This window comes from Drosophila sulfurigaster, chromosome 3 (assembly GCF_023558435.1).
Source record: "Drosophila sulfurigaster albostrigata strain 15112-1811.04 chromosome 3, ASM2355843v2, whole genome shotgun sequence".
Classification (NCBI taxonomy): Eukaryota; Metazoa; Arthropoda; class Insecta; order Diptera; family Drosophilidae; genus Drosophila; species Drosophila sulfurigaster.
Genome location: NC_084883.1, coordinates 41,024,180 through 41,036,935, shown reverse-complemented (window position 1 = coordinate 41,036,935; position 12,756 = coordinate 41,024,180). Strand labels below are relative to the sequence as shown.

Below are 12,756 nucleotides of genomic sequence, written 5' to 3'. Positions count from 1 at the left end.
TATAGAAATTTTGTTGGAAATTTAAAGTTGATCATGAAATTAATTTAAGAACATTATTTTTTATTGTATGCTTGAAGAATTTTGACTGCATTGAATTAAAAAAATGATTTTAAATTAAAATGCGGGAAATTTATTATAAATTTAATGTAGAATGTATGTACAAAGTTTTTAATTATTTATTTATTTAATGAACTCCAACGGAAGCAATGAAATTTTAATACTTGTCACTCGAATTGAATTACCAAATTATTTTAGTGTTTAATATTGAAAAATTGTTTGAAATTTAATTTAATTTTAACTATTAACATTACTAATCAGCTCCATCGAAGGAATCCACAATGAATATTTAATACTGGTATCTGAATTAAATTAACAAATTTGTATTTTTAATTATTGAAAAACTGTTTGAACTTGAAAGTATAACAAAGTTTGGACATATTTTAATTATTTATTTAATTGTTAGTTCCAACAAATAGAATGTAGATTTTATACTTTCTTACTAAACAACATCTTATATGTACATTTTCTTATTCATTGCTTATGAACCATATTTAATCACATTCTGCAAATAATCCTAGCATCTCCTTTAATATGCGCGTCAACCAAAACATCGGAAAAAAGATATTTCAGCAACATTCAAATGCAATCACAGATTTTTGCTATTAAGCAGCAGTCAAGGCAAAGCTATATCCTAAATAAATAAATATATATGAATGTGTCACGCTGTCAGTGTTTTATTGCCAATGCTGGTTCCAATTATAATGTCCAATTGCAGCTTATGTTAAGCTCAGACTAATTCAGAATAATGTCAGCGCATAAACGAGGTGAAAGTAAACCTGTAATTGCGGGGACATATTAAATACACATGCCACTTGGCACTTTTTAATTCCTGCCACATGACCCACATTCATTCCCTGTTTTTGTTTTTCTTTCTGTGGTGCGGGTTTGCATGTGCGCATTTCTCATAGATTTCCATCCCTCCCACACACAAACACACACGGCGTATGCGTAATATTTTGCGCTAATTAACGTTTTTGATGTCCATTTACTTGGGCTAGAGGCCTTTAAAGGCCACTCAACCGCAAAATCAAAACCACAAATGCCAACTAAATCATGAGAAAATTAATTTTGCAGCGACAGCAACAACAGAAACAACAACAACAAAAACCAAGTGAATTGCATAGTAAATTAAGTTATATACTTGAGCAAGGGATGCTGCAATGGCAGCTGAGAGAGAGGAGAGGAGAGCAAAGGGAGGGGAGACGCATACAGGTAGTGTAATGGAAAGGGGTTCGGAATAGTGGGCGGTGGAGTGGAATGAAAGAGAGCGAAGGGACAGAGGGGGAATGTTTCTGAATCTAATTAGTAGCTCAAAAGCTTTGCCAACGCAGCAGCCTGGCAACTAAGTAAAGTGAATCTGCATGTCATTTATGCCTGGACATTTAGTGCTCCGGGAGTTGGCACAGGATGCTCCGCAGGCTCAGCGCAGTCTCTGCCTCTAGGCGCTGTCAAGGGACTAAAGAGAGAAGGAGAGAGTTTATGTGAGAGAAGACAAGAGAAAGGGAAATTGCAGTGACTGCTTTGTGTATTATTGTTAAACTGCTGCATTTGATTTGCCGATTTATGCGGTTAATACGGACTCAGCGGGGAATAAGCACAAAACATACCGAGAGCTAAATAGACTGAAAGGCTTCAAAGTAAACATTTGATTATTATTAATTAAAAATATGCATTGACTAAGTTTTGAGAAGATAAGTTATTTACTGATTTGATCAGAGGATAACCTATAAAACGAGTAGAACTGTTGTCGCAATAAAATAATCAGTCAATAATTAATCGAGATGCATCTTCTGCTGCTTCGAAATATTCTCAATTCAAAACTAGTTCCAAATTCCGAACGTATCAATGGTGATACGTGCCTGGCTACAAATTTTCAAGATGAAGTGAAGCAACTTGAGCTCAAGTTTAGTAGGTATAAAAACTAAGTTGACTCTCTACTAATAGGCTATGTAAGTAGCTCAATACATTAAGAAATTGAGTTATACCCAATATGTCTTCTAAGTAAAGCTAATGCATACTAGATGATGCACTTGTTAATAAGGAGAATCGAATGCTGACGATATCAAATTAATCACCAAAGAAATGTCGTATATACGTACATATTAAATTTCTAAGAAGCAAAAGTTTCACAGAACTCATTCAATACAGCTTGGAAGATGACTAACTACAATCTTAGCAAAGCCGCAAAGAAATCACATAGCAGTTTGATTACTAACATGAACTCAAATGACACAAAGACACAAAATATAAACTGAATTGTATGAATGCTTTATTTTCAATGTTTGATTGAAATATTAATGCAGAGAAATGCATGGTCAGAATTTGTCTATAACTATTATTATGGTTAGATTAACTTGTTTTGTAAAACATATTAGGCAGCAGCCCGGCAAGTAAGTGAATTTGCTTGTCATTCATGCTTGTTGTAGTTAGAGCTCTGAGAGTTGGCATTGAATAGAATAATACACAGACAAAGGCACAAACATATTTATGAATATATATAGAGAAAGAGAGAAGGCGTAATTCAAAGCAGCTGCTTCATGTATTGCTGTTCAACTGCAATATTTGATTTGCTAATTTATGTGGCTAATGTCAACTCAGTAAATTAAACAAAAAGCGAAGAAAGAGAGAGAGAGAGAGAGGGAGAGAGATAGAGGGAGTAAATGAGAGCGTGGGAGTAGCACAATAAAGGACATTTGCTGCTTTAATCACAATTCAAAAGCTCTTATGTGGCACACATCAAATTTGTTGCATGTGCTGGTCAAATTGCCAACTAACGGACAAACAAACAACAGCCACAACGGAAGGAACATCCAGAAGAGCAACAACAGTACGAACAGGACGAAGGATAACAGGCAACATGGCAATACACTAAGCGGTACTCAGATCAGCCCAAAATTAGCATAAGCGTAAACATTGACGAGTGCCTTGGGTTCGCAAAGGGGGGACGCAAGTCTATTTTGAGTGTGTCTCTCTCTTTCTGTCTCTCTCTCTCTCTGGGTGTGTGTGTTTGTGGGCCAAGTTAAACATTTGGCACTGCATTAAATACACAAAATTACGCATATATTTGCCGGGACAACGCACACAAGCCGCCTTTGCATGAATACACAACACACAGTCAGTTTTATGTTAATCCAAAATCATGTGATCGACAAACGTCAAGCAAACTATGAATGTTGTTTTTTTCTTCCTCTGAATTGCAGCTGTGTTTCTTGCTGTGTACTCATGCAGCATTGTAAACAGAGACAGATAGATAGAGAATGAGAGAGAGAGCGCTATTGTCTAATGCGCAGAGCAAATAAAAATGGTCGCCCAACAGCTGTGCGTATGGATGGATTTTTGGCAACACACTCGCACACACATAAAGTGGGGGGAAAGGGCTAATGCTCGCTTGTGCGTAGAAAATTTAGAATTTACATTTTTATTTCTCGCACAGCAGCAATAGCAGCAGCAGCAAATATGCGACACATGGCAATTGAGGCTATAAGTCAGACCCAAAAAACAACGACAAAAATAACAAGTTTGACGAAGCGTGCTAAGCCACAGCAGCTTTACAACTATTAAATACCCTCTAAGATAGTTGAGGGATTAGTAAATGTATCTCACTCAAATGACTGATAATAAAAGGCTTTGTTTCGGAATACCACAAAAAAGTTGTTGATTTTTGTCTATCATAAAAACAAGTTACATTAATGAATGTGCCTTCTTTAATTCTTTAAAAAAAATTCTTAAACAAAAATTTAATAAAAATACTGCGAAAATATATTTAAAATACTAAAATGCTTTGATTTGACTAACTAAAATCATTTTTTTAAAAAGAACAAAGGAGAGTCTTATCAAGATTCTCATAAATGATATTTTCAGTAAGTGACAACAATATCAATTTGAATTACTAAAATGTGAAGAAAATACTGTAGCTGTGTTATCTATAATTTTATGTACTATTTATTCATTTTAAAAACAAAATAAAATTAAAAGAAAGTTCTATAAATATATGTAGGCTTGTTTATTTTACCTAGACTCTAATCTACAATTAAATACCCATAATTCTTTTCCTTATTTATCTTTTTACTCTCTTCAAAAAAAACTGCCCCTCATTATTATGAAATTATGCTGCCAACAACAGATTACCCTTGTTATTTAAAAATAAATATGAAAATAGAGATAGAGATAGATATACTCTGCTCTCACTTCACAAAATATGCTAATCATTTTATTGGCCCGATTAGAGTTATCAGAGTGATTCTGCATGATTAGCCACAATAACTGTGTTTGGCATTATTTGAAGTAGTTGCAAGATAGTTGTTATTATATAATGCATTGAGCATTGAGATTATTGTGCACATTGTATGGTTAGTGTATGGCTAAGTTGATTATGTTAGATACAGATATGTGTGATTTGAAGCAAGCGAAGCACGAGAATGGACCCCGAAAGCAAAGCCAAAGCGAAACTAAAGCGAAATCATTGAGAACTTGCAAAGACCGCATCATTTATTCATCACACACATTCTCAGAATGAAAGCCATAGCCAGGCCCATATATTATACTCTCCCTCCCTCTCAGACACACACACTCACACACAGAAGCTTCCCCCACGCATAAGGATGCCCATTGAAATTGGATGTATGTGTGTGTCGGTTGGCAAGTCGGTCAATCATGAAAATGGTCATAAATACATATACTTGTACTTGTGTATATTTGTATGTATGGCTGTGAATATGTTGACGACGCTTCATCTCTGCTCTGTTCTTTAGTTTTTTTCCATTCTCCCTTTTCTGGGTGGGAGGGACTTATTTCAGTTCGATATCAAAGTTCAGGACATTGCAAAGTGCCGCTTTTTGGGCTATCTCTAAAGTGCGGAACTTCCTTCTTCTCCATTCCTCCCCTTTTTTCTTTCTCTTTCAACTTAAATCACCCCGAGCACAATTACATACGTGTTGTGTGTGTGTGTGTGCCTGATTTATTTATGTTTATTTTTGAGGTTTAGTCACAGAATGTCAAGCCGCAAAGACGTCATATTTGTTGTTATTGCTAAGCTCTGGTGACCTTTTCAACTTTGGTTTTTTTTCTCTCGATATATTTTACATTTTACTTAATAATTTAAGCAGACTGCGCAAATTGCTTACTCGAGGTTATCAAGACAATCGATTGCTCAATGTCAAATGAGCGCAATAATAACATAAGTAAATAATGCAAATTAAATTTGCAACATCGAGAAGCACTGCCAAGAAAAGTTTTATTATGTGCGATTATATAATAACAATATCATTATGGAAAACTATAGGGAGAAGTAGTTGTCAAAAACAATTGTCTATTTCAATAAGAGATATTGCGAAATATCTGACGTAAAAAAGGCAATGTAAATAATAAAGGCAATCAAGTTCACTGATTGAGTTGCATGTTGCCATAGCAACAGTGATTGCTCATGAAAACTATAAACTATTCATAAGTAAACAAGCTTCAAAGTCCGAAAATCAACACAGAAAACAAGAGCGTTATAAAGTAAAGAATACAGTCTTAAAATAAGCCGAAACCAGGAAAAAATTGTACCTATAACATAAGTGCTTAAGATATTGGAGGAAAATTTTAGCTTGGCCATTCTTGAAATTCGGGAATTCATTTATAACTCAAAACTGCAAAAATATCATTACTGAACACAAAACGCAAAACCTTAAAGCAAAATTTTTAACTTTTATATTTTTTGTGCATTTGTGAAATGAAATTGTGTTTCGTTATACATTTTGTTGTACTCTTACTTAGTATACTCAATGTTAATGTCTTATATAAGCAGCGACTCAAGCTTGCACACGAATCTCCGCAGATTGTTTAAAGATTTTTATTCCCTCTATGCAATCGCACGGATGCATATCAAACAGATTTCTTGTTATTTTAAAATAGCCATTGATTAAGCAGAGTTTAAGCAGAGTTCAAGTAGATAAGACATATAGTATATATACATATAGTATATATAAAGAAATTGCGAATCAAAGTCTTTATAAAAAAGGCAGAAGCTGTCAGCGACAGCAGTTCTATATTTCACTTGCAACAAGATGCGTTTTATAATTGTGTTCAGTTTGGCAGTTCTGGTATAAAGAGTTAAACAATAAAAATCATTGCAAATGCTAAAAGACTTCCTCTTTATTCAACTTCAGTTTCATGTGAATGCATTTCCCTGTGGAAGTGTTGACGATCAACTCCCCGAACAAGATAAAGTGGCAATCAAAGATCTGGTAACACGTGACGGATCCTTGATATCTGAGCTAATCAAGGAACAAGACACGGTTATGTTGGATGTTATGAAATCGATTGTGAACAACAAAATAGCTGAAAAAAATGTAATCGATGATCTGCAGAAACGTATTGATGAGAAACGCAAATCTTCTGGACTTATCTTATGGAATCTTATGGACCCTTTGCCAGACTACATAAACGATCTCTCCCAATTGACTGTTATCTACAACGAATTAAAGTATCAAGAAAAACGTGATCGCTTCAATACTTGGACTGATGGAGAATTCAATGAACTCATGGCCAAATATACTCGGAAGATGAAGCAAATACTGAGCGAATTCACGGAGCTTGTGAAAACAGCTATGAACAATTTGAGTGATGAAACAAAACAATTGCACAGCGATTTAATTGCCCAAATTAACCAATCAAGTGACGAAAAAGTTATTAGGTCTGCCGCACATAAGGTAATTGACTCAATGTCGTGTTAGAGCACAATTCTAAATTCCTTTGATATCTCAAAGTAACGTATATAACATAAGCCTTGTATTTAGTTTACCTTTAATTGGGTTTCACTGCAATATGAAATCTTATATTATGTTTTCTTTAGTGACAATAAACTGTTTGTTCAATTTATTAATGATTGACTTTTCATTTAATATTCAATTAACTAAGTTGCACTGAAATATTTTAATCCCTACTTATTTTTTTTTTTTAAGATTTTTATATAATATTATCATAAGATTTAAGTGTCTTTTCATTTACTATTCAATTAGCTAAGTTACCCTGAAATATTTTGAAATGAAATTTTGAATGAAATTTACGTCACATAGTTTGTTCTAATTTAAAATTGCTTTTACATTTACTTATTATTAAAATGGCAATTAAATCAATTTTTCATGATTTTTAATTTATTTTGAGAATATTTGTTAATGATTTATATATTCTAATAAATGTTGATACTTTCAGAACATCTCAACCAATATATTTTAAAATAAAATTAATGATTTTAGTCTTTCGTAAAAGCAGTTGCAACCCTTTTATGGAAACTCAAAGAAATCATAAAATTTTGCAGAAATATTATAATGAAGTGAGTGTTAAACTTGGACCTACTAAATGACTGGCTGATTGAGTTCAAAGTTGGCATACATTATTCATCAGTAATATGCCCTAAATAAATCTGTGTTTACTTGAACGGAATATAGGGGCTAGCTTTTGAGTTTTTCCCCTTAAAGTTTGCAATGTCCTTTAATTGTTTGGCATGTCGCCCACGGCTTGTTTACAGATTGTAAATAGAAAATAAATGGGCCAGCCATCTAATTTTTTATCGCGAATAAAAAGCGACGGACCAAAGTGGAGTGGAGTGAGGAGAAGAGAGAAGGGAGGGGGAAGGGAGGAGGTGAACGCAAGGAAACTTTGGTGCACAGTTTTCTTCACCTGTCAGCTTGGCTGCCTTTTTGCCATTGCCGTTTTCTTGGCCCAAAGCAGATGTAATTATTTTTAATGAGCACCTGCAGAAATTACACATCAAACATGTTCAGAGAGCGAGAGCGGCCCAGGAAATGGGGAATCGAGGGAGTTACATTAGAAGTGGGCAGGGGAGGAGAGTTGTGAAGGAATGGCCAACTTGTTTATGGCGTGAATGCGAGTGAGTGTATGTGGGTCGAGCCTGGACAAAACTCTGTCTTTAAAGCCAAAAGAAAATTTCGAAAATTTGTGCAATCTGGGAGCAAATATTGTGACAGCCGGAATGACTTCATAAGCGAACGAACTTAAAGTCTGTTTTAACTACAACTTAAACAAAAGAGAATGAAAATCACACACACAGAGAGAGAATATGTGATTGCCAGCATGTGTGTGTGTGTACACTAATTTAAGGCTTGTGTTTTAATTAAAAAGGACAATATATTTGCATGAAAGCGCAGCTGACATCAGGTCACAAGGCAACGCAGGACAACGACAACATCCCCAGGAGCAAAGAGTAATCAGACACACTCACACACATTCACGCACACACAAGACAATACAGCCCGTATGTTGAGGGGGAAAAATCACAAAAATTAAATTGACGGATCGATAAAAAATAAAGCAGAGATTTTCATAAAAATGCGTTTCAATCAAAGGAGGAGGAGCGTACACAGAGCAATCATGTTGCGTAAGCGAAACGTGCGACAGAGCGACAGAGAAATCACGACTATAGCTATAGCTATGGCTATGGCTACATGATGATGGCCATGATGGTTCGTTCGTTCATGCTGATGATGGCTTGGCCATGATGGCCATGACGGCTGCCCCCGACGAACGATGAATCATCCATGCAGCCAGTTGGCGCCAAATGTCAAAACAATGCAATCCAAGCGTGCCAGCAACAGCAACAACTCACCAAATGAAAGTCAAGCAGGCGAGTCAGAGGTCAGAAGGGGGGAACAACTCACGTGCCGGCATGTAACGAAAATCAAGCGATTACTTCGCAGTAATTACGAATTGGCGGCGACAACATTGCGTATACGCAATGCCACTGTTGCCCCAAAAAGAAGAATAAGAAAACAAGTAAGAAGGCTACAGTTGAGTGTGCTCCACTGTGATATACCCGCTACCCATTTTAAATATAAACAAAACAGTACGGTATTATTCTTAAAATATGGCGAATAATGTACCGCACAAATTCAAAAATACATACAAGTACAACATTAGAAATATACCATAGCGGTCGAGTCAAACCAGATTGTCAAGCAAAGCAGCTAAGATTCGAGCAGTCAGCGTAATTGGACACACAATAGTTTTTCTAAAATAACTTCTATAATTTGTATCCGATCCCAAAAAAATTCTCAGGAATTTCGCTTCAAAATTTCGCTTGTTTTTCGATTCTTGCCGATCTGCGAAAGCGTGGAAAAAGTGTGAAACAAACTTGATCTGCCTGCAAACATAACAAGTATCGTCGAAAAATTATATCTCTATCTCTTATAGTAGCTGAAATCTAAGTTTTCATACGGACGGAAGGACGAAGTTAAATACCCTTCTAACCTATAGATAGCGGGTATAAACATGTGCCACGCATTTGATTTTTAGCAAAGCAAAGTGTGTCAGTGTGTGTGTGGGCGAAAAGGGAAAATAAATTTATTTGCGTGTCAGGCTAAAATGCGAAGCATGGAAACAATAAAATGCCAAATAAGCAGAATGAGTGGCAGCCAAAGAAGAGAAATGGGAAAGGGAAAGGAACAGAGAGAAAGAGAGACACACTGTGTTCTGTTGTCCTAAGCAGCTGCAATTAGTGTGGAGTGTTATTTCTCCTGTTGAGGGTCTAAAAAGGCCTCGGATAAGCTAATAACTTATGTAAATGCTGCTGCTGTTGCTGCTCTCGAAAAGAAAGAGAGCGCTGAGCGCAGGTAGGCAACCAATAAATCGAATCGAAATACTTCTCAGATTGTTGCATGTACTCAATTAATGAATTATTTAGGCAAACACTTTAAGTACTTTATGCCGTGATTAAAAACGCAATCAAACACAAACAAATTACATTAAGGATTTATTAAAGTGTTGCCCAAACAAATTAAACGGCAGCGTATCAAATTTCATCGTGCCATTAAATCCCAAATAAATCTGTATTTAATAGTCTAATAATTTGCTCAAATTCATTTAATAATCACAATTGCAAATTGAATGCCGCAGGAGTGAGAAATGATTCAGTGTTAAGCAAAAATTTCGATAAATCAATCTTGGGGGCAATTTCTCAACATTTGCAATTTATTGATAACACATAGCATGGAAATAAATAGAAGTGAATCGACCATAAATAAAATGAGCTTCAAGGTAAATCAAGACTTTTTAATTAATATATTGATAATTTGATTACTTTGTTAGAATAAATTTAAAATTATAACAAGTAAAATATGTTGTTAAAATTAAAGAATGAATAGAATGAATTATTTCTTGACAATTCATTCAAATAACTGTATACAAATAAGTTTTCAAACCAATTATGTCAAGGAAATTGTTTAATCATATAAAACTTTAACTTTTCTAACAGCGGCTTGGAAACTTTGTTAAAAAGAATTTAAATTATATTTATGTAGAGTAAAAAAAATATTGATTTGTTTTTGCAAATAACAATTATTAGGAAGCAAAAAATGACAATTAAAAAGTTGGTAGGAAATATTTGAATCAAATAAATCTTCGATTTCTCTTAATGTGATTGTTGCAAGAAAGTTTATCATGTGGAATTAAACAGATAAGAAATATTTGTATAAAATGAAATAGAAATCTTTAACTGTTAACTTGATTGAGCGTGTAAAGGTCAAATTTGTAAGAAATATTTGTATAACACCAAATTTTCCTAGTTGAGTAGCTGCTGCCATCAAATTTAGTCACTCATCGATACGAAAGCATCTTTAACACTTAACTTCTTAAGCCAAACTAGAAGCTGTAGTGCTTCATTGGCAGAATCAACAAAAGGCTTATTATATCCTCATCTTTATTGCATTATTGCGTTTTCCTCTTCATTTTACACTTCACTCAATCCCTTTTCCAACCTTCGTTGTTGTCCCTTTTTGCCGGCTGTCTTTTTTGCTCCATTTATTTAATATTTATTTCAATTTTATTTATTTAGAGTGTAGCTCGCAGCGACGCGACGCGGCACAACAAATAGAACAAGAACAACAACCACAAAAAGGCGGTACAAGAACAACTAGTTATTACAACAACTGTGGCAACACTTGTGCCACAACACATTCTATGCCGGCACCCAAAAGAAAGGCAAAAAAAAACCAGCAAATTGTAGAAGCAACAAACGATGGAAGAAGAGATGAGAAATGGCAACTTTTTAGGGGTGTCTTAGGAAAACTTGAAAGCTGACACCCGCAAAACGAATTTTTCGGAAGCCAGAGTTGCCAGCTGCTGCCAGTGTGGAGTCTAGAGACTGGGGGTGAATGAGAGTGTGTGAATGGTGGATGGTTTTTTGCTAAAAGGCCAAACTAAAGGTGTTGCGAATATGTGTGTTTTCTAAAGTGCTTAAATTGCAGCAAGCCAAAAGCAGTTTGTGTATCAGTTCTCGAGGTGTTAGTGTGTGTGGAGGGCAGAAGATCGAACAAAGTTGTTTTTCCTTTTTTTGTAGTAGTTATGCACAAAACTGCTCGGCAAAGTGATAATGCGCACAAAGTAAATGCAAAGGTGCAACAAAAGCAACAACAACAACAACATCAGCTGTGAGACTTTTACACTAAACAACAAAGTTAAGCTGGGCAGCAACAGCCCTGGCAAGTTTTATGACTGCAGCATCAGAACACAGGAGGAGTTGAAACAACAAAAAGCAACTGGGTACGAAATGTTACACAATCCGCACGTGCAACACGGCGTATGCACAATGCGTGGCATGAAACGAGTAATGTGGGAAATGTTGTAAGTCGTAAGTCGAGGTCATGTTCTCCTCTCTCTCACTCTCGCTCTCTCTTTCACGCGCTCGCTCGCTGTGGGCTCCCAGCATGCCGATAAATTTGTATAACGCTTAAGTGCAAAAGACGGGATAAATGCAAAATATAAATATGAGAAATTCCTAAAGCAACAAAAAATACAAGGGAGAAAAAAACTAAACCAAAGGCTCATAAAGTGCGGAAAGTTATGGATTTGGCAGAAATATTGCAGAGATGTATGCTCCATATACGAGAGAGAAGTAGAGCATGCAGCAAGAGTTATGATTATGCAGCAAGATCCTTGCTGCAAGGACTTTGCTGAGGCCAATACATGACAAATAATGGCAATGGCTTTTGATGAAGACAAATGGAAAACACTATGCAGAGAGTTATGAAAATATAGGCACACAGAACAGAATCTAAAATATGCCTAAAACAGTTAGAAGTGGAAGATATATTACAATTTTAGCATAGGAATTTAAGGCTATAAATATACATTTTATATATAAAAGAGAATATGTAGGAAAGGTATTTAAAACTTGACAATATGAAGAACAATTACTATATAGATTAAATATATATATACAAGTTTTTTAAAGTTTGGGCTGTTGTAGGAGTTTATTAGTATTATCGAAAATATAAAATAAAGAACTATTAAGATTGGAAAATATATAAAATTATTGTTGTGTTGTCATAGGAATTTATTGCAGCGCATAAAGATCCCATAAATTAAGAGCTTAGAAAATATAAACAAATATTATTATGCGAATTTATGGCTTCACATTAAAGCTCCACACATGCTCAAAATAAATAAAAATATATTTATTCCAATTTATTGCTCAACATTGAAACGCCAAATATGCTCAACAGATATACTCGTATTCTAACAATAAAGGAAAAATTTTAACAGTTTTTTAAATTATTGAGTAGTATGTAAAATTTGAGAGTAGTATTTAAAAAAAATAATTAAGCACAAGCCAAAATAAATACAAATATTATTTTATGATAGTTATTGATTTTTAAACATATAAAAACCAAAGAAAAATCATCTTAAAGGAGAACCATA

At 34.8% G+C, this 12,756-nt stretch overlaps 2 protein-coding genes and 1 long non-coding RNA gene across 4 annotated transcripts in view; 2 read left to right on the top strand and 1 right to left on the bottom strand.

Moving 5' to 3' along the window:
* The window catches only part of LOC133841313 (uncharacterized), a 53,137-nt gene that overhangs the window by 11,760 nt on the left and 28,621 nt on the right, over positions 1-12,756 (bottom strand). The window lies entirely within an intron of this gene.
* Positions 6,088-6,928, top strand: LOC133844059 (uncharacterized). Its single transcript, XM_062277887.1, has 2 exons — positions 6,088-6,143; positions 6,210-6,928. The coding sequence occupies exons 1-2, from the start codon at positions 6,108-6,110 to the stop codon at positions 6,774-6,776; spliced, it is 603 nt and encodes a 200-aa protein (XP_062133871.1). The 5' UTR covers positions 6,088-6,107; the 3' UTR covers positions 6,777-6,928.
* Positions 9,033-12,168, top strand: LOC133845380 (uncharacterized). The gene is made up of 3 exons (XR_009894749.1): positions 9,033-9,182; positions 9,253-9,671; positions 10,892-12,168. It is a non-coding gene; the product is annotated as an uncharacterized LOC133845380 (long non-coding RNA).

Bases quoted from the DNA above. Each gene is read 5' to 3' on its own strand.
- LOC133844059 (XM_062277887.1), top strand. From the start codon at position 6,108: ATGCGTTTTATAATTGTGTTCAGTTTGGCAGTTCTG. The intron at 6,144-6,209 runs GTATAAAGAGTT...ATTCAACTTCAG, and splicing joins TGTTCAGTTTGGCAGTTCTG to TTTCATGTGAATGCATTTCC.